This window comes from Equus asinus, chromosome 9 (genome assembly GCF_041296235.1).
Source record: "Equus asinus isolate D_3611 breed Donkey chromosome 9, EquAss-T2T_v2, whole genome shotgun sequence".
Classification (NCBI taxonomy): domain Eukaryota; kingdom Metazoa; phylum Chordata; class Mammalia; order Perissodactyla; family Equidae; genus Equus; species Equus asinus.
Genome location: NC_091798.1, coordinates 20,338,797 through 20,364,274, shown reverse-complemented (window position 1 = coordinate 20,364,274; position 25,478 = coordinate 20,338,797). Strand labels below are relative to the sequence as shown.

Sequence of the window (25,478 nt, the reverse complement as noted above, 5' to 3'; positions counted from 1 at the left end):
TTGAGAGTGCATTCTTGATTGAAATAATCAGGACCTTTTCAGTGGTAGTTCCATTGAAATGGTAGTTAGCAAGGTGATCTTCTTTGATATCACTGTTGATTATGGACCCGAGGATACTGGAAAGACTAGAAAAAGTATTGATAGGGAAGATGCTGGGAGAAGCATTGATTCCATGAGAGCCTCTTTTTGCAATTTACATTGGCTTTGCAGTTTCTTGAAAAAGGCAATAATATACTACCAAGAAAAGACAGTAGTGACCTTATTATTCCTTTAAGACACACACTTCATGATATGAATTCATTATCATTTAAAACTTTTAACTCTATTGCATGATAAGAGATCTAAATTTGTAAATATATAAATGATACAAACTGACCTTTTTCTATTATTTACACTTTTAATTTGCCTATGAGACCAGCATACTGATTTAAAACATGCTTAAACTTGGGATGAAATTAGGATGATTTCAAATTCCATTGGGACTTTTTGATTTCTACATTGTTTTGGAATTCTAAGAACAAAAATAATTTTAGACTTCCTAAAATACATGGATAGAGCACTTATGTGTGCTCATTCTCAGTATAGAAATATTTTTGTTAATATCTATTATATTTTCCTAGGCAAAAAAGTACTGAAAATAGTGTTTAGCTCATGGGAGCTGCTTGTGAATGAACATACAATTTCTGTGACCTGGAATATTCATAATTCCTAGTTACGTAAATTTACATTATATAGAGAGGAAAACGGACTATTCATATAACGGGGGTGGGGAGAATGAAGAGGAAGAAAAATGCTAGCAACAAAACTGAAAGATAAGACTTGAATCACTTTTTAAAGTGATCAACAAAACCTTGATTTTGAGAATTTGTTTTATCCGGGAAGAACAAATAATGAAAACTTAAGAGTAGCCTTCTGGAAGGGGCCATGACCACAGGGGACAGATTTGGAATTTGTATGACTTGAACTTAAAGACAACAGTACAATTTTAGAAAAGAAACAAAGAAAAAGAAAAAAAAGAAGTGAAAAAAATTTCCCAGAATTGCGGCCCCTCAGATGTATGTATATACATGTTGATAAAGCGCCTCATGAAAGTGAGAATCCCATCAGCCACCTGAACAAATTAGCTCCAAGTTTCCAAACGTCTGAATCTTCAAACAAAACTGGAATATTTCATTTCCTGCTATCACGGAACAGAACAGACTACAGGGATATGAATTTTCAATACATTTTGAACATATTTGAATATACATCTGAATACGTGTAGCTATTGCAGCAATAGAATCAGCCTTCATTTTCATACGCTGGCTCTCAGTGACCTTTAAACTGCTTTAAATCTGGGACAGTTTAACCTTTGGTTCATGGACCATGAGAAAGTACACAGAGTTTCTCCTCTCCTATCTCCTACCTTCTTATCCTGTGTGGCCTCCTTACAAGCATGTAAACAATTTTGCATGTTTATATGTATGACCTATTTTGTTAGAAGAGGGACCGTAAGTTGTACCAGTTCGTCAAAGTGCTTTATGTTCTAGAGAAATATATTCTTCTTACCACAAAAATTGAGATGTGGAAGTGAATGCAGAGGCAGATTGATAGAAATAACCTTGACATCAAGTTGGAGGTGCTGGCAGACAGAGATTAGTCATGTTCTGCTATGTGGCAATGTTTTTATTATTGCCTTGCATTGTTAAGTGTTGCCTTTTTCTAGCTGTTCAAGTATTTATTTGTCTCCTCAAATAGATGAGAGGTGTTTTGATATCAGCATTGTACTTCTTTCTGTCTGCAACTGTGCCTTGCACCAAAGTCTCAAATATGTGCTAATTAACTGAAGGATCAAGAAATCTAAATCTGTAAGGCATTGTTTCCCAACTTGGCCACCTTCAAGGTTTTTGCCACAACTAAGTGACACCTGGTCATTTATTTACTTAATGTTTTTCATAGAAGCAGTTCTTTTTAATATAATTATTTTATTTAATAAACTTAAAAAAGGTAATAAAAATCAGTTTCACTTTTCATAACAGAAAACGACTGCAAAATAAATGCAATGAAACCACAAAAATGTTATTGCACATTAATTACAGGTTATCGTCTACCAGAAGCGCTAAGCTGGATGTTGCTCTCCTTAGAAAGTAGATTAGCAAATTGGAAAACATGATTAAAGACAAATTACAAATTAACTGAGACTTTGTCCTTACTATAATTAGATGTGCTGAAAGAAAATTAAAAACAGAAAATTTTGTCTGTGTCTTTTAATGCTATGCTACATACCAGGGGCAGGTGTCCTACTCTTTGGGAAACACTGATATGGGGTGATCTTAACAGGACATAAATATTGCAGATGATGTTATTTTGAATTTCCAGTATACTTTGAAACACTAGTAAGTGATATTCGATTTGTTTGAGAGCAGTTAACAAAGTGACATTTGCTCTAAGAAAAGAAAGTCCAAGTGGCTCTGTCATGCTCTCTTGCAGGAGCTCTTAGTTCTGGTTGCAACTTAGAATTAGCTGAATACCAGAGTTTTGGTCCCATCCTGGGCCAATTAAATCAATATGCTAAGAGGTAGGCCTTCAACCCTGGTATTTTTCTTTTAAAGCCCTCTAGGGAATTTTAACCTGCAGCTAGGTAAGAATGACTGGTCTGTATCCTGTAGTGAACATTCAGCATATGCTGGACATTGTGCAGTCTTTGTGAACTACAGTCATCAGATAAATGAAGAAATATGAAGTATTTCCTTTTTGGAATATTTCTTGACAGTAAATAATTAAATCCTTCTTTGAAATTAGCTTTATGGTTTGCATGCCTTCTGTGGTTAAAATTGTTCTTGAATTTCCATAGTCAGAACATAACAAGAAATACAAACTCTGTGTGTGTTTCTGGAGTGAGGGAGAGCAGCCCCAAAAGTTGTATTGGCCTAATTTGTCACCTTGTTGTCACAGTCCAATGGCAATACAAGTAGAGTGTCCAAGTTCTGCCACCTCGTAGAAAACAATTTGCTGCATGAGCCCAGCATACTTGCAGGTTACTGCTTTTTAAATATTCCACATTAATGTATAGTGTGCAAGATGAGCTGCTTCAGTTTCCCCAACACCATTCAGGGTTTGAAGCCATAGCTTCTATTCTGTAGCAAAGTGTACACACACAGGAAATTGAGAATATTATTTATATCAATTTGTCAAAAAATCACATAAAAGTGCTTTATAAATAAAGGGATAAATTAGGAAAGTGCCAGTTTAGTACTCCTTATAATTATTATTTACAACTTAAGAATTCCTGTATTCACTGACATTTCTTTCTTACTACAATTTAGCATCAACACTTTTATTTCTATACTATCCGACAGCCATAGACAATTGAGATGACTTTGAAATTGTTTTCTTGGGTTAACCTTGGCCTCATTTCATTTTCAACCTAAAAAAAAATATTTTCAGTGTCTTTTACTTGAGTTTTCCCATGCAAGGAGTCAATAGCATTTAATGACGAGAGTGACGGCAATCATGCGGTGGCATGTTATTTAGGCAGCTCATTTTAATATTAACTGCAACTGTTACATACACACATCTGTGAAGAGAGTGAATTTTACCAAGTTAATTTTCACAAACATTGAACCTTTAAAAATAACCCATATTCTCATGGATTCATTAAATATTTTGACAAGTATTCATTGGGTGTCTGTCAGTTGTCAGGCACTTGCAAAGTTTTAGAAAACGACACTTTGGAAGAGAGAAACGTTTCTTGCCCTCAGGGACCTAATGTTCTGCTTTTAACTCTTATACCTAAATTTAATTTTTCAATTTTTTTGTTTCTGTTGTGAAGTAAAATGTATAAAAATTGCATAAGACACAAATAAGGCTCAATGAATTAGCCCAAAATCGATGTAACCACCAACCACGTATGGAATTAAATATTGCCAACATCCCAGAAAATGTCCTCATATCTCTCGTGATTTCTATCCCCTTTTTCTTTCCCCAAAGTAACCATTGTTCTAACTTTGAGCTCTATAGTTGAATTTTGCCTGTTATTGAATTTTATATAAACATAAACATACTGTATATGGGTGTACGTATAGCATCTTTTGCTCAAATTTTTGTTTTTCAAATTCATTTTGCTGTATGTAGCATTAGCTCACTAATTTAGATTATTGTATAATATTTCAGTATGTGAATATACCATATTTTATTTATCCATTCTACTGTTGGCTGGGGTTCTATTCATTTCTATTACCAGTAATGCAAGTGTGAATGTTCTTGTACGTGTCTTTGAGTAGACATGTGCATATGTTTCTTTTAGAATAAATCTAAGGACAGACTTTCTGGGCTATAGGATACCCGGGTGATCATCATTAGGAGATAATGCCAAAATGCGTACTTGCCCACAGTGTATGAGTCATAGCTGCTCCATATTCTCCCACTTTTATTTAAGAAAGGTTAAAACAAACACACAACAAAAACAACACAACAGTTAGAGTACTAACCCAGAGAAGATAGATGTCAGTGATATTCCTAGTACATGCCCTGACATTGATAGTTTTTCCCTGTTTGCATCTTCTGCCCCAGTGACTGTAGTGATTGCCTTCTCCACATTTTCCTTCCTTGTCTTCCTAAATATCCCAATATTGTGACCATATAGTCGAGCCATCTATGGGTTGAAGCTGACTTCATGGGAGTAGAGGGAGAGATAGAAAGAATCTAAGTTTTATAATACAGAGTTGAGAAGTTGATTCAAAGCACCAGGAAGCTCATCCTACATCAGGCTTTAAAATTATATATACCAGTGCCTCCCAATTTAGTCTGAATGTTCTGATACCTGCAATAAAATTCATCTTAGCTAATGAAATCCCACAGACATTTATTCGATAGAGCTCATTGGTGATTGCTAATAAAATAAACAGTTTGCATTTTAAACATTGAGATATATACATCTGATAATTGACTCAGTCAAATAAATACACTTACTGACAGCTGTTAGCCTAATATCGAAAAATTGAACTAGATATGAGCCAAGGAAGTCATTATAAGTAGGACAATTCACCGTTAGTACTGACACTTAGGGATCTACTTCCCTACCTTAACTCTACCCTCTTTGCATCTATACATTCATGTGTACAGACCTGTGCATTGAGCAACTTTCCCAACAGATTCTGCCAGTTCTCTTACATGTCCTTACTGGGAGGTATAGAATTCCACAGGCCACTGAAGGCCCTATATGAGAGAGCAACTGGTGCGCCAGTGCTCCTGCTCACTGAACACCATCACAGTGTCCCTCAAGGGCTCCTAGTCCTCCTGGACAGTACAAAGTAGAGTCCTCTCTTCCTGCTTTTGCAGTGGCTGGAGGACATCCTTTGAAATGAATTAGCTTATACGTATGCTTTGTTCCTGCAATGTGCGCTGCTTTCCAAGCCAAAAAAGAGTTTTAAGTGAAGCAGCTTATCATCTCCATTAAGTTAAACTGCAAGCTCTGCTTTTACTCCTCAGGGTGGTGAGATCAAATCACTGGTATTTGCAATGGCAAGTTTATGAAATTTGAATGTTATTAACTTTGTGCTGAAGGTGCCATACTTTTATTGAGCTCGGGCATAAACTAATTTATTTTCCTAAGGGAAAATGAGCTTGAGCAATCATTTATTTTGGATGATCTTATTTTTGGAGGAATGTACAGTAGCAGATTCTTTGGCCCCAATTCCTTTTTCAAAGCCTTGCAACATAATGGTTAAACATTTGGTTTTGGTAAACTGAAATGACTATTGGTAAATGTCATTGTTTTTCTTAATCTGTAAAATGGGAATAATTATAGGAATATCACTGTTTTAAGGATTAAGTGGGAGAACGTATGTGAAGTCTTTAAAGTTATTCCCAGCACATAGTGAATATTTAACAGTAGCTACTCTTGGTATTATTATTTATCTTAGGAAAACTAGTTAACAAAAGTATTGATTCTTTCCACAAATCTTAAACTAACCATGCACTCATGGATTTACAGTCTAGTAATGGAAAGAGACAATAAGAAAATCAATAAATATGCATTGTGACAAAAGCTCTCAAACAAGCAAGGGACTGGTTATAAGACATAAAGGGTGGAGTGGGTGACAAAGGTAGATAAAATAGTCAGGGATGGCCTCTGCGAGAACGTGCTGTTTGTGTTGAAAATTGAAAGGTAAGAAGGAATAAGCTATGTCAAATATTGGGTTTGGAGGTGGACAGAAGAAAAGACTGTAGGCAGAAAGGACGCTATAAAAGGTACTGGAATTTGGCCAGGTTCCTGGAACTCAACAGTCTCGGATAACATGGTGATATAAGGAACAACACATTCTTCTGCTATTGATGCTTCTAGAGTGTGATATTCCCACTAGACTCTGTAGCTTGATGAGAATTTGGGGTACCAGGGGATCCCTGTGAGTGCGGTAAAAGGAAGGAATAGAGATTTATGTTATGTAAACAGTGCAGATTCATGAGACAGATAATATTAACAGAGCAGAAAATCAAATGCACAGGAAGTTTTAATAGAAAGACTCCAAAGGTCTCATTTTGATGATATATATGTCTTGGGAGATGTATTTTGACACATAAATTACTCTGTATTTGACTCATTGTACCTATAAAATAAAAGTAAACGAAAACTTGCACCGACAAAATATTAGTGAAACTAATGGTACGAAGGAATGAAGTACTAATAATTTAAAAATATTTCAAGTATATAAATAATTTTTTTTATTTAACTGCTTGCCTATCTGTGTCAGAGAAAGAAAAATATATATTCTTTCTTTATGATGGCAAATACCAAGGTATTTGAAGATACTTGAACGAAAAGAAATGTTTTTATATGTCATCAAAATGCTTGCTGTTATGTTGCCCTAGGAGAACACAATGACTCGACTTTTTCCCCCCACAAAACTCAGAGCTTTATTGAATCTGTGGAAATCTGAGATACCTGAATTAAAATTTAAAATTCTTTGAACTGCATGATTAATCTTCACAATGAGAAATATCTAGAATATGTACGCAAATTCAAATATTTAGGATCTTCTACATAATTGAGAGCAACCTTTCATTGAACAATGCCTATCTAGTGTTTGTTTTGTTTTTAAAAGCCACTTTTTTCCTAAGTAAAACTCATATTTCTTTCTGATTATAACATGAACTCATTACAAGTTTGTAATCCTGCATAAATTCAAACCATGTGTAAAACTGTAAAGGTGAAAATAAAAATTAATAATCTAATTTACAACCTGGAGATTCAAAGTCAGAAGATATGAAGTAGGAAACTGGGAATCTGTGTTTTTTAAAGAGTCCACTCAACACACACACCGCCCACCCCCCCCCCCCCAAGAGTAAGCACCGCTGGCTTCTGAGATCCTTAAAATTTAATATGTGCATGAATCACTTGAAGATCTTGTTAAAATAAAGACTCTGATTCAGGATCCAGGTGGGGCCAAGGGCTTTGCATTTTTGGCAATTTCCCAGGCGATGCTCATGCTGCTGGTCCAGCTCTCTCGGTCAGACGACTTTCAATTTTTTGAAACCTTCAAAAATGAAAACTTTACAACCATTTCTGGCAGTGTCTTTCAGAAATTATCACTCAGACTACAAAAAATGTTTTTCATTATGGTAAATTCATTTAAGGGTAATTTCAATTTCAGTTTTTCCCTTTATAACATTATTTTTTAACCTAAAGGGCGCACGAAGTGGTAATTGCTTCCAAAGTCTGTTGTGTTCAGATAGGTGCCTTTAGCTAGAAGTCCAACTTCATGTCTACTCTCAGCCCACTCAACTGTTAAGCTAGTTTTCTTGAGTCATTGTCAACCTGTTTCTGCCCAGGCATTCTCAGGGAGTTCACAGTTCCACAGAACGCCTTATCAGACTTCAGTATCCCAAGAGAGCCACCTATAAACAAGGAGGTCTTGACTCCAAAGAATCCTAGAGAAAGAAGCAGCCAACACTGAATGAGAGAGGTTCTTTTTTATTTTTTTAAGACAAATCTGGAAACAATCCCAGATTATGCATTAGAAGGAATACTATTAATTTAGGCCACAGCTGGGAAACTCTAAAGAATAAAAACTTCATTTATTTATAATGTAGGGGGTCATTATTTTCCTTCCTGGAAAACATCTGTTTTTAGTTCTTCTCAGCCCATAATAGATAAAAGCCTGGAAGAAACATCTGTGGATTCAGTTTTTAGTTACGTGGTTGGAGCCGTTGTTATAAATCTATCAGTGGTCGCTTTATGGCAATAGTTATAATGGACCTGTTTTGGGGGCTATGTGTCAGGCACTGTGCTAAGCATTATCTTAACCTTGCACAAAAATATGACATGAATACTAGCATTAACTCTACTTTAAAGATGAGAACATTGTGACGTTTAGCCAGGTTAAATAACTTGTCCAAGGTCATAAAATAGTAAGTGACAGAGGCAAGGCATGGATCAAGAAAGCAGATCTGGTTCTTTCTAACTCCCAAGTGCATGCTTTTAATTTTTCTACTCTGATCTCTCTATGGCCAAGTTGGCATCGGAAGTATGACAGAATCTGTCACTGACACTTTCATGTGACATGATCTATTTGATTATTGTTTTGGCATCCAATAGATGATAACTCTAAGAGAATTATTGGTGCAATTCTGGAAAATAGTATTCCTTTTAAGCAAGTATCCCTTATCTTTTCACTAGTGTATTTTTCCTCCTTGTCTGCCAGATAACAGTACTAACAGTAATGTAGCATCATGACGCTTGGGTCATTTCTTTGTTGTATGAGGAGGGGTTAGAAACAAGCAAGCCAAATGATTTAATATGTATCCCCTTTGCTTAAAGAAACTTTAATAGGGAGCATTTGTCTAAGAGAGAGACACACATGGAGGGCAGGAGGGGAAGAGGGAGAGAATTTTTTGAAAAGGCGTTTTTGAATTAACAAATTAAATGGAGTAAAATTTCATTACAATGACATCCAAAGGGCCAATCACATTTTTTTCTCAATCAGTTATTGGGGAGATTTGGAAATTTCTTTGTCAGGGAGTGTTTTTGTTTTCTTCTTAAATTAGCAAGATTTGGGTCACAGGATTAGAACCCGATTAGGCAGAGTTCAGCAGCGCTCTAGAGAAATGACAAATTGAGGCCCAAGAGAGATTTTCTTAGCAGAGCATTGGTCTCTGCCTGCTCTGAGGCCTTTTTCTCTGAGAGCTGATTGAAGCTTTGTCCAGCCCATCCTACTGTCTATGGATGCTCTATGAAATTCAAATTTTGTTTAAAGTTTCTGTGCTAACTGATGTGCAAGGTGTAAGATTGGCTGTGCCCGGTTTTATGCAGATGTGTGGCTCAATTTTTATAATGTTTCCTGTTCATAAAGCTTTAAAGGAATGAAAAAGAGGAGATTACTCCACTTACTAAGTTGCCCATCCTCATTCTCAAACCAGATTCATCATGTAATCAGCTTTCTTCTACCATATTTAATCATCTATCTGTCTATCTACCTATTTATCTATACATACATATACACATATACATATATTTTATATATGTATATCTTGGTGAATGAGTATGCTTGAAGAAAGATGATAAATATAGGTTATTATATATACATATATATTTATGCAGGGTAATGTGGCAGTGATTTGATTTCTGACAAAATCCATTCTATACCATATATTTTGGAAAACAAATTGAAGGTGAGGATGGGGATGGATGGGAAATTTTATATTTTAAGTTTATATTTTTTAATTTCACCATAAACCACAGAAGTAACCAGTATTCACTGAATGTTGATAAAAATGAAAATGGCAGCTTTTGCAAGGTTTTGCATTGCCCCTAGATGTGGAAAATATAATCATCTTGTGTGTGGGGGGTCAGAAGAGGCTGGAACCTGGAGCGGGGGAGAGGCAACCTATAGGAATTCCAATATCCTTCCAAAGTCAGCCTTAGCCTCCAGCCTGATTGTGGGGGTTTTCTGACAGGTTTGAGCTTAGAAAACTGAATCACATGATATGTGATGTGCTTTTTGACTATTCAAATCAGGTAATTTCACTTCTACGACGGCAGTACACTAACCAGTAGAGTTAGTTTCCAGCTTAAGAACTTTTGTTGTAACAAAGAGTGGTTTAAAGTCTATAAGTCCATTTTTCTTCATAGTAACAGGTTCTTAACAATCAAAGATAAATGAACCGCCCTTGCTTTCAGTGCAAGTGAGGGGGAAAAAATACACACACACACACCCTGGGGGAAGAAGAGGCAGCCAGACTGAGCTCTCCTTAGCAGTTCAGTTGAGGGGGGAGAGGCTTGTCTGGCGGGTTGTGGGAGTGAATCTAATTATCAGTCTCTTACTTTCATTAATAGGTTGGAGCAAGTTAACTTCTCAAAGGAGGAAGAAGTAGACATTATGCCTGCATTCTTAGACTACATTATGATCATTTAAGCATTGCTTTCACAAAAATAATTTTTTTTATACCTCCTTCATGAGGTTGGGCAGGTGGACAGGAAGAACATCAACTATGGAAAGGCAAAAATAGCAGGTAAAACATGGTGTACTTATAGATGAGAAGACAGAGTATTCTGGAAAACTGGAAAGTACACTCTAATAAATTTTCATCTACATCTGTGCAATGTAGTTAGCTAGACTAACCCTCAGGTGAGAATTTTCACTGTACTCCATTGTAACCCATTCCCGTCATCTTGTTTCATTTCACCTGTTCCACCAGTGGTCTGTGAGTAAAAGTCAACTTGGATGCCGTCTATGTGTATCTTGACCAATATTTTTGTTTCTGTAGCCTCACGAGCCAAAAATCTGATGATGACTATGAAGATTATGCTTCTAACAAAACGTGGGTCTTGACTCCAAAAGTTCCTGAGGGTGATGTCACTGTCATCTTAAACAACCTTCTGGAAGGATATGACAATAAACTTCGGCCTGATATAGGAGGTATGTTAAAGTCTTTTGTGGTTTGATGTAGATAGAAACAAACATACCTACCACATTAGATGAAAACATCAGTATATTTCAATAACCAGAAAGATTTAAATAATACTTCCATTATGTGTTGTAAAAATAGATAAAGAGAGTATAAATAACATTCAGGCCTGGGAGTGGGAGGGGCATTGATAAGCTCATGATGAAGAAAGATGATTTCCAAGTAAGGCTTGAGAGCTGGAAATTCAAATTTTCCTAGATCCCCCAAACAAAGAAAAGTGACAACTTCTTTATGAAGTAACATCAAAAACAAACAAGTAAGTAATGCTAAAGAAATGATATATTGGTTACCTGTTACTGTGTAACAAATAACTGCAATATCTCAGTGGCATATGATAATGAGCATTTATTTAGCATTTTGCTGGGGACAGTCTAATCTAAGCTAAACCAGATTGGGGCTGCTCATTTAGAAAAGCTGCACTCTCATTCTACTCCTGGGATCAGCGGACTAGCTAGGAGTATCTCACGACAACGACAAAGAACAAGAGAGAAAGTAGAAGCTGAAGAGGCTTAATGCTTGGGATTAGAACTAGCACACTCAATTTTGTCCCTATATTATCAGTGAAAGCAAGTCAGATGGCCAAGCCTTAAGTTCAGAGACAGAGAAGTAGTCTTAATGAGGTAAAGGCAAGGGTGTAGATGCAGGGACTAGTGATGAGTTCAATCTACCACAGAGAATTACGGCATGGCACTTTCAAGGAAAGTGAATAAAGATGAAACAAATGTACTGTTGAGTTGAAGCCCAGAATGATATTATGTATCCTTGTTCATTAAATTTTAAATGAAAATGGAGCACATGCATTTCATCATGGATGTAATACTACATGATTTTTAACAGCAGTCCTCTTTGACAAATAGGTGTGCGTTGGGTTTCCATATGGTCTTCTCATATGATTTGATGAGTCACAGAATTCATTAAGTCATTGAGGAAGATAGATTTTGTGTTGGCTAGAGGTTTATGAGGATAAAGTGGTCATAAAAGGGATCAACGGGGTGCAATATTTCAAAATCAATTCATAATACTTGTTGCTCTTTATGTCTACTTCATGATTCTAATGCATATTTTTTCTAGGTCACTAAGTAGTTATTTTTTCTATATGGGTCAAATCAGGTTACAATGCCCAAATAGATTCCAGAGCTTGAAGGAAAAATGGTAAAATTCAGGATGTCTGAGAGAAGGATGAAGAAAATCTGAGCACTGTTTTCTTATTTGTTCATTTTTATGTAGTCTTAAAGGATAGTCAATTTCAAAACTCTACTATGCTTAGTTATTGCATTTACCTCCCCCGAAAGGAGATATTTCTTTGAAAACAAATAGCTATTTAAATGTAGTGAATTAGTCACTGGCACCAAATTAATTGGAATAAATCACTCCTCATGTAGCAAAATAAGTCTATTTCTGGAATAACAAAGACCAAAACGTTAAAATATTGTTCTTCTCCATTTGCACATATCTCTATGGTTCTCTTTACAGTGAAACCAACATTAATTCACACAGACATGTATGTGAATAGCATTGGTCCAGTGAACGCTATCAATATGGTAAGTTTATAATAGTTTGTGTATTTATTGACACATTAGAGAGGGAATGTGGTATCAGGGAAATAGCAAGGAATGTGCCAACAAAAAAAATTGGAAGGAAGAGATAATCTTTCAGATCCTTTTTTTCTCTGTTCTAATATTACTTTTTATGATTTGTTATGAGAATTAATTTGTGTAAAGTTAATTTGTATAAAATTAATTTGTGTAAAAATGCTACATTCTTATAATTCAATAATCATTGCTTACTATGAAATAAAATATAGTGTTCCACTACTTTTTAGAATATTGATGGTATGAAGAAGGTATAGTTTGCTTCAAATCAGAATTGTTTCTCAGAGGAGATTGTGCGGTAGACGTAAATAATGGTCACTTAGTTCTTGTATAACACTTTCTCTCCAAATCTGAAACAAGAAACTAGATTCAAGTCTATAATAGAGTAGAGTAGAACATACTGTAACATAACATAACATACCATTAGTGAGACTATAAGTTTAAAATAGTTTACCATGCTAACAATAAGGACACTCTGTTGAGTCAGAGAGAGAGAGAGATGAGAAACTTTAATTACTCTCAATTGAGGTGATAAAAAAGTTTACCACCACCTGCCTACTCCAGGCAAGTCAGTTTGCTTAACTTTTAAACAAATACCAACTGTTTCTTCTTTACAACTAAAATGCTCAGAATATTTAGCATTATAATGTAAATATCTAAGAAGAAGAAACTACAAATATAGTTTATTTAAACTTAGAACTTTTAATTTCAGGAATACTAGTCCCCAGAACTACTGTGCCAGGATTACAGTTTATGAAACACTGGTTTAAAGACTATTAAAGCTTTTATTTTTGTAGGTTTTCTTTTTTTTTTTTTTGCCAAAACGTAGATCAGAAATTATTTAATTACCCTATCTACTGACACATCACTAATTAGTAGACACAGAATTTCAGAGAACAGGTTCCCTTCTCATTACTTGTAGACGACAAATGTGGAACTAAATAGTAAACAAAGGGGCCTGGCTTACCCCAGTGGAAATGCAGTCAATTAGAATGAGAGGTGGCAGCCAGAGGTACAAGGAGATAACACAGAACAATGCCAACAAGGGAAAGCAAGAGGATTCTGATCTGATCCTGACAGACTGTGTGTTCTTAGGCAAATAAATAGTCTCCCTGTTTTTTCGTTTTCTTCATCATAAAATGATGTAGGTTGAGGGGATTGGACTAGAAATAATAGATGACTCCCATCCTTCAACTCTCATATTCTAAAACTGCTGTTTTTTTCCTCTAATTTTCTCATTTATAGACATGATTAAATTCATTATAAAATAATGCTAAATAACAACTAAATATGATAGTCAAATTAGAACTCAGGTGTTCTGACTCCAGGCCTAATGGTCTGAATTCACATCACACTTACTTCTCTTTGATTAAAGTCAATCACTTGCCACTTTAGTGATTATACTTGAGGGTAATCATTACAGAGTCATTTGCCATCATAGATCTTTGTGAATATGCTTTGTGATAGAGATTAGTACATAGTAAGGATTCCTCTTATTTAGAGAAAAGAACAAGAAGCGTAATAGTAAAAAATTTTTTAAAAGTTACCTTACATTGAATGTTTGCTGTCTGCCAGACACAGTGCAAAGCGCTTTATACGTATTCTCCTTTTTCCTTTTTTATCCTCACACTAACTAACAAGATAGGTTCTTTAGGATCCCTATTTATTATTAGGGAACTAAGCCTCCAGAGCTCCAGTCTAAGACTGTTTTGAGTATTATGGACTTTCTTTCACTCTATAGCAGTGGTTCTGAACCTGAGTGATTGTTTTCCTCAAGAGACATTTGGCAATGCCTGGAGATACTTTTAGTTGTCATAATTTGGGGTCAGGATGAGGGTGAGGGTTAGTGGTAATGGCATCTAGTGGGTGGAGGCTAAGAATGCTACTAAACATCCTAAAATACACAAGTCAGCACCCACAACAAAGCATAGCTGGCCCAAAATACCATGAGAAACTGTTCTATAAATACCAAATGCAAATGATTATATCAGGGCTATGATCTTTTGCTGGAATTCATTTAGACAGATCTGTTTTTTCATAAAAATATCAACTTGTCTGCAAAAGATGGATGAGTCTCCTTAGAAAAGCTTTTGCTTTCTTTTGGACTAGTCAAAGCCAAAGTAGCTTGCTTCAAATTAACAATGAGAACAAAAATGATAAGAAAGTATAAAAAACAAATGCTCTACAGTACAATCCTACTGTGTTAAAAAATGCTGTATTTCATCTTTTTCTTTAAAACAGGAATATACAATTGATATATTTTTTGCCCAAACATGGTATGACAGACGTCTGAAATTTAACAGCACCATTAAAGTCCTCCGATTGAATAGCAATATGGTGGGGAAGATCTGGATTCCAGACACTTTCTTCAGAAACTCCAAAAAGGCTGATGCACACTGGATAACCACCCCCAATAGGATGCTGAGAATTTGGAATGACGGTCGAGTGCTCTACACTTTAAGGTATTCTTTTGAAAAAGGAAAGGAGTAATTGCTGGGAATAAAACAAAGATCAGCCACACTCTCTTAAAACAAAAAGAATGAATGAAATTTCAAGCCTACATCAGGGTTGACATGTTTGATCAAGATAGTATGTAACACACAAAATTAGTTTTTCCTGCTGTTATCAATGAGGTTTTCAAAGGACTAGCCATAGGCAGAATTTATTTTCGACGACTCATGTGAAAACTCTATTTTCTCACAGGGACATGAAACTTTCTTTACCTTTGTAAGATCTCCTACTCTTTGCTCCAATCTTGGCTTTTATATGTGTGTACTGCTACTTTAAAATATGGGAACTGAAACACAGTCAGTCATCCTTGGGGCCACCAGTTCTTATGCTTGGAAATGTCTCCATTTCCAAGGAAACCATTGCTAAAGAAAAAGTTTTGATGTTGAAGTCTCCCCTACATCCTTCACTTTTTAGCTGCACAATGGCAAATACCAGGAATGAATTCCATCTCCCAGCACCCACGTCCCACTACATTGGTGTTTGACTTAGTTTATTGGCTATTTTTGGAATAAACATCTTTTGGGAAAATGTGAAGAGGGTATTGTGGGGGCCTGGAATTGGCCACCCCAAGATATGTCTCTTTGGCATGAGGATTATTTGGGGCTGGCTGCTTTTAATACACTGCACACAGGAAAGCAACTGAAAAGTAGAATTTACTTACCCTTTTGTTAAGAGACATTTACATTTGTAAGGGAAATCTCCATCTGTAAAGTTGTCTCCCTCTCTGTACCAGGAAGAAGGGAGATGCCCTTATCTCTAGAAATGGTTAATCAATGCCAAAGGCAAGGACTTAAATCTGCATTTGTTTATTGTGCTTGTCTGATAACCCCCTGTAACTGACTCCCCCCACTCCCAACATCCTCCTTTGTCGTTAGCTGAAGATGATATTTAAGGTGGGGGCTTCAGCCATTTTGGCGAGTTGCTCAGCTTGCCTGAGCCTCTCCCATGTATATATATTATAAAGCTTTGTTTAGTTTTCTCCTGCTATTCTGTCTCATGTGAGTTTAATTCCTTCTCTGGCCAGAAGAACCCTGAGAGGGTAGAGGAAATGTCTTCCTCCCCTACGGTATCTTTTATTTTCTGAACTTAAATATTAAGAAACATTTGGGAGGTTTTCTACTTAAATTATTTTATGTCATTATCTTAGTACTTCATACTTACATGCATTCACAATATTTTTATGTTGAAGTTTCTTATTGATGAGAGTATATTATTAAACGACATAATAAATAAGTACATAGAGTTAAGAATCAGACAAATCTGACTTTGGTTCTTAGCTCTATATCTTCTTATCTGTACGAAATAAGGCAACTCTCCAGAATTTCCATATACAAGACTTTGGGACAGCTATCTCGTAGCAGGGGTCTTTGTGCTAGAAGGTGTATCTCAAAGCTTTATTTGTTTAGTAATTTTGATGTTTTTACAGTCATATCTCACTTAACAATGGAGACAGGTTCTGAGAAAAGCATTGTTGGGTGATTTTGTGATTGTGCAAACATTATAGACTGTACTCAAGGGAATAAAATTTGCCACCCCAAAATGTATTCCTTTAACATGAGGCTTATTTTAAGCTGATTATTTTTGAGAAACAAGACTCAGAAAGTTTTTCTTGTTACCTCCCTTTTGACTGCTTAAAAGGATTCAAATAAAAACATCTGTCTCAGAAAGTGAGTTATCACCTTAGCATGACATGAACCAGGGGTAGACAGAAAGGAACCTAGAAAAAGTGTGTTTGTTGGGCCTCCTCTCTGTGTTCTTCTATTTCTGTGTGACCAAACATTTGTGTTCAAAATGTTTGCTCCTTTTCACCTACCTGTGAATTGCCTTCCTTCCCTTTGAAGTCTGACTTTCCCCATCCCCAACACCTATTTTTGTCTTCAGCTGAGGATGGCATTTAAGGAGAGGAGGAAGAATTGGGGGAGAATTGATGGATATTATTGGGAAAGAAGGCATCACCACTCCTATGACTCACCTCTTGCCCAAAACTCTTGTAGTGCTACAACTGAGCAAACTCTAACCTTTCATTTAATTTCTATAAAATAAAGATAATGATTCTTATCTTACAAAGTTGTTATAAGGACTAAATGGGGTGATATGTAAGGTGCTTAATGTATACACTGATATATAGTAAGCCCAGCAGATATTAAAATTATCTGTGTATACTCTAAGTAAAAATATGAATAATATGATTCTTCTAGATCTTGGTATCCTGGAACTTCCAGCTCAAGAATGATTCATGTTAAATGCCCTTGCAGCATATACTTTATGCCTTATATGACAATCAACATACAAAGTACAGCACTTTAAAATGGCTTGAAAACCTTTGTCAAAGTTTCGTCAGTTACTAGGAAAAATGACCACAATTACAAAAGAAATTCATTGCATATATTTTGTATTCATCATGGATTTCATTAAGATAGAGATAAGGTAATGACTGAAATTAGAATCTAGTGGAAATCAAAATTTGTCTGATAAATCAGAGCTCAGTCTAGCTTTTGAAATATTAAGTTGGTCACACCATCTCAAGTCTCTTTATTACTCTCATAACATGATAGTCCTTTTTTAACTTCTATTAATTTGCAGAATCACTACAATATTCAATTATGGACCCACCTCAAAAACGTCACTCATGAGATTCAATCAAAGTTTGAATGAGTTACTAATCTATATAGAGAGATGATTTTATTCTTGTTGCTTATCTTTAATGAGTTAGGAAGGGGTGTGTGTGTATGCATAGATATATATGTATGTATCTATTTTTATATCTGCAACCTATTTTGTTTTCAATTTCATAAATTCCAGTTTAATTTGGAGAAATTATAGTAATAAAATGTCAAATTTAATTATAATTTCACTTGTGAATAAAACTCATCTTTTCCTTGAAAGGGCATATAATTATTGAGTGGCAATGATTAAAATCTCCAGCTTTGGAGAAAGATAACCTTGGGTTCAAATCTCAACTGTGCCACTAGCTTTGTGACTTTGGACAGCTTCCAGTACTGTAAAGCCATAAAAACACTTACTAAATAAGAGGACACTTACTTTGCCCAGTGCCTCACAGACAACTAAGGGCTCAATGATTATTAGTTAGGTTTTAAGATCAGTAATTGCTCTATTATGCCATAGAGTAATAAATTCCCCCCAATTAAAAATTATGCTAAACTGCAAAATCTTTGAAAATAAATAAATGCTCATAAAATAACACTTTTATTACTTCAGGACTGATATCTGTACATTTTAAGAAATATAGCTAACAAATATGAGATTTTAAAAATCATCAACCCACCACCGTTACAATTGTAGAATATATTTATACATTTTCCAAGGTGGCCAACACATCTGAGATTCACTTAAATTTTCTCCCTCCTAGAATCCTAGCCCATATTGAGACCCAGAAAAGCTGTATGTTTAATAAGCACCGCAGAGGCAAACTAATTGAGACTCATTGGCAAACATTTTGCTAATATGTCTGTGTATATGTATTTAACACTTCTGGCTTGCCTTTCGATATTCTTCTGCTTCATAACATCCTATTTAATGGCTTCATAGAGTTCCATCATAAGAATGCAAACTACTTTGTTGTGAAACATAGGTATTTTTAAACTCAAATAGTAATTTAAAGCTAACAGCTAACAAATACTTGCAAACAGAGGGTTCTGCTTTAATTAGCAGATAAGTTCTGAGAATTATCAGCATTCATTTACATGAAAACAATAAATGAGCTTCAGTTCTTAAAACAGGTTGTTCTGTTAAGTAAGTTAAATATATTCACTGAGCAATCTCCTGTAAAATTAATTTACCCAAAAAACAAAATCACGTGATCATAAATTTTGAATAAATGGAGTTGAGGTCAATGAGATACTATTGTTTGGTCTGTGAAAATGAGTGGGCTACATTAAGTCTTAAATAATTTTCTCCTGGACTTGGTGGATTTCTTCAGTGAGGATTAATTTATGTTACCAATAAGAATGTGTGGTATACTCTCAAGGAACAAAAGGAAATGGTCATTAGAACTTTTGCTAATATATATTTTTAAAACCATGTCTAAAATCTTTCTATTTATGTTTCGTATCTTTCTATACAGGTTGACAATCGATGCTGAATGCCAATTACAATTGCACAACTTTCCAATGGATGAACACTCCTGCCCCTTGGAGTTCTCCAGTTGTAAGTAATACTCATTCTATATTTTGTATCCCGTCTCACCAACATCTTTCTGATTGCCTTGTCAATTAATTGGGACACTCATAGAGAATACAAAATTGCATTACGCAATGTTGTTGACTTTGAAAAGTTTGAGTTTCTTTCGACATTACACCAGCTTGTCCTTATTAAGAGTGATTCTTGCAAAAATGGATCTATTTTATCAGGAATTACAAGTAGATTTCATTGGGGTGTAAACTTTTAATAAATTGGCAGTGGTTGCCTGGAGCCCTTCATTGAGAAGGATTATGAAGCCAGGCCTGGACTCAAGGGAAAGGGGCAATGGTGGATTATACCTCCCTCTCCCTCTGTGGGCCTAGAGGAAGAGAATAGCAGTATATTTGCTGCTTATTTTCTCCCTTGACATGTCAGGACACACAGAGATCCAACAGCGTTGTTTCCGATCTTGGTATACCTGTTAAAGATAGAAGATTACCTCCTCCTCCTGGAGTTTAGTAACATCAAGAACTAGTTATCCACCAGTGAGCAAAAGACCAATTTTGAGTGTCATTTGGGTCCAGTTCAAATCCCAACTCCATCACTATAACTTGAGGAAATTACTAAATCTTTCAGTGTGTCCACATTCCCAGGTGCCCAATAAAGATTACAGACCTGCCGGACCACAATATTGTCTTGTTGATATATGTAAAATGCTTGGTATGTTATGTAACACACAATAAGATTGAATAAAAAGATCTATTATTTTTATTATTGTTACTGTCATCAGATAATAGACTATAGAAAGATCTATGATTATTCTAACACAGATTAAGCTTTAATAACCTTCACAGATGTTTCCTGCCTGAAACAAAACAAGCTTCAGTTTCCCCCAAATGTTTGCCTCTCTATGTTTTTAGCATCGGTGTTAAGTTGCTCACCTCCTCCTTATTTTTGATCTGTCAATTGTGTATGTTAGGCAAGATGAAAAACTGATTATGAAATTTAAATTTATATTTTTATAAAGATAATTTCTCAGCCAGGGAGTGAGGGAGACTCCTAAGAGCCAACTAAATCATAGTAACCATACTTTTAAAAAAAAAATCAATTATGAGAGAAGCAGTCATCTGTTTATCACTAATTAATTCCAGAGGGAACCAGAGGAAAAATATTACTGTGTATCATAGATATCGAGAAAAATTCCCACTATCAATCTTATTTCATATGTTTTACTTCATCCAACAATGGAATGTTTTTAAGTGAAAGCTTCACCAAGCTTTAGGAGATTAGATTTCTTTTCTTTTAATTTTCCAACTGGGACTACTCTCCTGAGTCAGCTAAAATTCAACAACTGGGGATTTCTGTGCTATCAGGTCACTGATTGACAACTGTCTGCTGAAACCAAACACAACTTAATACTACTTATTGCTATCAAAAAAATTTAGTCACCAATACATTCTTCGCAGAAAGATCCCCAATATCATCATTCTTTACCTCAGTTTTCACCATATCCAACACCCCCAGCCCTGCTCCATAGCAACCTGGGGATCCTTTTTCTTTTCTCTTTCTTCTTAATGAATAAACACATAACAAAGAGTAGAACCTAAAGGAAAGGAAAGGAGAAAACAAGGAATTTTATTCCAAATAGTCAATCAGCCTCCATAATGAAGACTTATCTTTACAAAGCATTATTAGTAGACAAACAGTTGAAATGATTTCTAGTTTTAAAAAATCTGTTTATCTATCTATTCAGTTATTTTACTTGAAAGAATTTATTCTACCGCTTTCTTAATAATAATGTTTATCCGTTCCACAAATATACATTGACCATCAATTCCATGAAAAAAGACCTATCATCATCCTCATTAGGAAACAAATAATTTAGAAAAAAATTAATAAATTTGTCCCGGATATCACGGCTAGGAAATGCTACTGTAACCGCTATGTTATCAGTGTAATACCTCTTTCATGAAGGCTTTTTTATTCTCTTGGCTGAACACGATTGATCCCTTCAGAATCTAAATAGCGCTCATTCATATTTTCCCCTTGACTTTTTCTACTTCCTGATTTTAATTGTAGACTTCTGTGTATATTAAAATGAAGTCCTGACAAATTGAGAGAGAGAGAATAACATAAAGAGTTGCAGTTATTTTTCCCAATCATTTTCTACTCAAAGTGCATGCCCTGGAGAAGATTTGAGTCTGTTCTCTCATTATTTTCTGCTTGTGTATGTCTCTCAAAATCTTGCCCTGTTGACTCCCCTTCACCGTGAAATGATGCCTTGCATATGTACTATTTATTAAATTTAATTATTAAATAAATTAAATAAAAATATGTACTATTTATTAAATACTATTTATTAAATACATTTTTTATATCTTACTCCAGATAATATAAAATATGCATATAGTATATATGAAACCCTGTATAGTATACCTTCTATGCAATCTAAGTGATTTTCAAGGGTAATTTTGACTTCATGATTTTTAATTTAACTTCCCATTAGGATATGATATCATTGTATTTATTTCCCCTACTGTGATGCTCTTTAGACCAGGATCCGCATCTAACTCATAACTCTTATCCCTCTCAGTACCTACCTCAGTGTCTTCTTCATAGAAAGTGGTTGCTATGTATGTTCATTTATAATAATTTTAAACATATGCTTTCCCACCTCATGGCAGATGGCTATCCACGTGAAGAAATTGTCTACCAATGGAAGCGTAGTTCTGTTGAAGTGGGTGACACAAGATCTTGGAGGCTTTATCAATTCTCCTTTGTCGGCTTGAGAAATACCACTGAAGTAGTGAAGACAACTTCTGGTAAGATGCACCTGTAAAGAATTTTGAGGGACACTTCCAGAGTTAAAATGCTGGTATATGTGATTCAGAAAGCTTTTCAATATCTGTCTACAAATGATATTCAAAAAATTAAATCAAGTGTTTTAATATACTTCTAGAGAAAATTATAATCAGTATTCTAGCATAATAGAAAAATATAAATGAATTTTATCACTTTGAAGTAAATTGGATTAAAAGTGGATTAGTAAATTATTTGCTTAATTTTTTTAAGCAAAGTGAGTAGCAATTATTCAAAATAAGATGAAAATATTTATTGTCTAGATGTATTGTTTCTTTTAGGAAATATGTGTCATAGTAGATTGAAATAGCAGCATTCAAAGTAATCATGGAGGGAGAATAAACTTTCTACAAATGCAGAAAAGTGACCTTAGTGGTTATGGACTAATTCTCCATTCAGTAATTTAATATTTTGAACTGGTTCCATCAGTGGAAAAAGACTGGACTTTGGTATTAGATAGGCCTGGGCTCAAATCTCAACTCTATCAGTTACTGGCTATCAACATCAAATAAATTACTGAATTTCTCAGGGAATTAGCTCCCCCAGATACCTAATGTGGATAAAAAAAATTGCACCCCAGACATACTGTGTGTATGAAAAAAATGCACAGACTGATACCTGGCACTTAGTGAGCACTCAATAAATAGTAGTTCTTACTAATATTAGATATAAGGCCTAATGTGGTCAAGACTTCAGGTTTTTCAAGAAAACTATAAATCTATATTTTTATATCGAATCTCATGATTTTTAACAGAAGTAATTTAATTGATTTAAAAATTCAGGTGGGCCAAGTTAAACACATTTCCAGATCCAATGTGTCTCATGGGTGGCCAGTACGAACCCTCTGCAATGCTAACTATATACTCCAGACAGAATACTCCAGCTACTCTAAAATTATGTGAAGTTTTTGTTGTTGTTGTTGTTTTGTTTTGTTTTTGAGGAAGATTAGCCCTGAGCTAACTACTGCCAGTCCTCCTCTTTTTGCTGAAGAAGTCTGGCCCCGAGCTAACATCCATGCCCATCTTCCTCTACTTTAAATGTGGGATGCCTACCACAGCATGGTGTGCCAAGCAGTGCCATGCCCACACCCGGGATCCGAACCGGCAAACCCCAGGCCGCCAAGAAGCGGAACGTGCGAACTTAACCACTGCACCACCAGGCCGGCCCCTAAAATTATGTGAATTTAAATGTTTCAATTTCAAGCAGTATCAACATTGTGTTCTGAGCTTATCATCTATTAAGGCATGTCTTTTGAGATCTATTACCATGAGTCGAGCTGCTTTCTGTTGACTGACTCACACATACCTCATTTTTTTTCCTGGAATTCGTAAGGCATATTTTTGTGTTGACTAATCTGGAATAAGGCCTCGGTCTGCTATACAGAGAGAAGCAAATTAAGGATGTACACAAAGATGGAAATTTAAGATCCTACCTTCATAAACACCATCCTCTAAATCAAAGAGCTATCTGGCCCTCATATTGGTTTCAGCATTTGTGGACTTCTAAAGACTGTCTTATTTTTGCAAAAAGAATCTGTAAGAAGGTCAAAAAAATGCCCGAGTATATTTTTGAACAGTTGCCTTCTGTTCCTTTTTTCACTAGAAATCCTGACCATCAAGAACTAGAATAGTCTTTCAGGATTACCTCAGAACTGAAATCTTCCATCTGTGAAAGGAAGAACAAGTGTAAAAATAATCTCCAATTTTGCATGCTTCCCGAATGAGAAATTGGGCATTAAGTTCTATAATATATTCATATTTCTATAATCATTCTAGCACCCTAAAACAGAAGTCACAAACTCATGACTAGCAGATCTTGTTTGGTTATTTGAGACCAGGGTGGCATGAAAACCCAATGGTGGTGAGAGAGGGGTTGGCTATACATCACAGGGCCTACGACCATTGTCTCGCTAACGTCCCATACTGAGAAGAATCTAGAGCATTTACTGCCTCTTAAGACATACTTCCAGAAGAAATGCAAAGATCTACTTACTTAAAGCATGGCAAGAAAAATTACCAAAGTGTCACCAGACTATTAATATTAATCTTCCTCAGGAAATCACAGTAAAGCTGCATTGATAAGATATTAGCTTTGATATTGAATAGCATCATTTAACTGGTCGCATCAACTCCTTTGTGTATTCTAACATGGCAGTGAGCCTCCACATTGCTCTCACTGTCCACTCCGTACTCTCACTTGTTTGTATTTTGTGTGCAGTACCATTTCAATTGCCTCTGTGAAGAGGAAGGGCTGAACTCAGACTTTACACTAACGCTGAGAGGCAGCCTGAGGCAGCCTCACTCACAAGAGTGAGAGTTGATTTGGTAATGATTGGAGGTTTCTGCTTATCTTTTGTTTGATTTCTGAGGCCATTCTTATCTTCAAAGCATAGCTCTGTAACTAGTTAATATCTATCAGGAAGTTATATTAACAACTTTCTTCTAAAGTTATCAAAGATTAAATTTATAGCCTTTTTGAATCTTAACCATTAAAATGCGTTTTTCTCCTAGACTTATAGTAAATATACCTCCTTTTGAGAAGCCTCTGTCAAAACTGGGAGAGAATATTGCCTAAAATTTGACCTAGATTACTCCATGGATTTTTAACCTTCATTCATTCAAGCCCACCTTGCATGGCTTTGTCATAGCCAAGTGGTGACTGTACTGCTGGTTCCTTAATATTTTTTCTTTAAATTGATTCATTGTTTTTAGCAAAATTATTATTATTTTTTAAAAGATTTTATTTTTTTCCTTTTTTGTCCCAAAGCCCCCCGGTACATAGTTGTATATTCTTCGTTGTGGGTCCTTCTAGTTGTGGCATGTGGGATGCTGCCTCAGCGTGGTTTGATGAGCAGTGCCATGTCTGCGCCCAGGATTCGAACCAACGAAACACTGGGCCGCCTGCAGCGGAGCACGCGAACTTAACCACTCGGCCACGGGGCCAGCCCCCCAGCAAAATTATTTTTTAAAGGAAAGTTCATATTAGCACCATAATTGAAAAACGAGAAGATTTGACATAAATAGTAGTTGATATAAAAATATAGTGAAAAACAAATGTTCCTTAAATTTTAAGTGCGTGTATTTGTACTCCCCAGACTGAGCATATAGAGAGAGAGAGAAGCAGAGATATTAGAGAAATGGGAAATTGCAAATAGCTCCAAAGTAAAACATTTCCTTGATGTAAACAGAACAGAAGGAGCATTTCACAGGAAAGAATTTTCTCACCATGAAATTCAACGCTATTTGATAATATTTGCGTCCACCACCTGAATCAACTCCTTTACCACCAGTTTTTGCATCACACTTGAGAAAAATATTGTCTCTGGGGTAGATTGAGAAGACTTGAAAAATATCTTTAATTCACAGTCAATACATCAAAACAGATTCTGGATCCATGATTTCTCCTCCAAACTAGCATCTCTTCCTGTTTGCT

The 25,478-nt window shown here is 35.5% G+C and overlaps 1 protein-coding gene across 2 annotated transcripts in view; it reads left to right on the top strand.

Moving 5' to 3' along the window:
• Window positions 1-25,478, top strand: part of GABRG2 (gamma-aminobutyric acid type A receptor subunit gamma2) — a 100,437-nt gene that overhangs the window by 18,989 nt on the left and 55,970 nt on the right. For both annotated transcript variants that reach the window (XM_014842753.3, XM_014842754.3), the window contains exons 2-6: window positions 10,744-10,895; window positions 12,418-12,485; window positions 14,778-14,998; window positions 19,132-19,214; window positions 21,872-22,009. In XM_014842753.3, coding sequence (XP_014698239.1) covers window positions 10,744-10,895; window positions 12,418-12,485; window positions 14,778-14,998; window positions 19,132-19,214; window positions 21,872-22,009 — 662 coding nt within the window. The remainder of the gene's footprint in view (window positions 1-10,743; window positions 10,896-12,417; window positions 12,486-14,777; window positions 14,999-19,131; window positions 19,215-21,871; window positions 22,010-25,478) is intronic.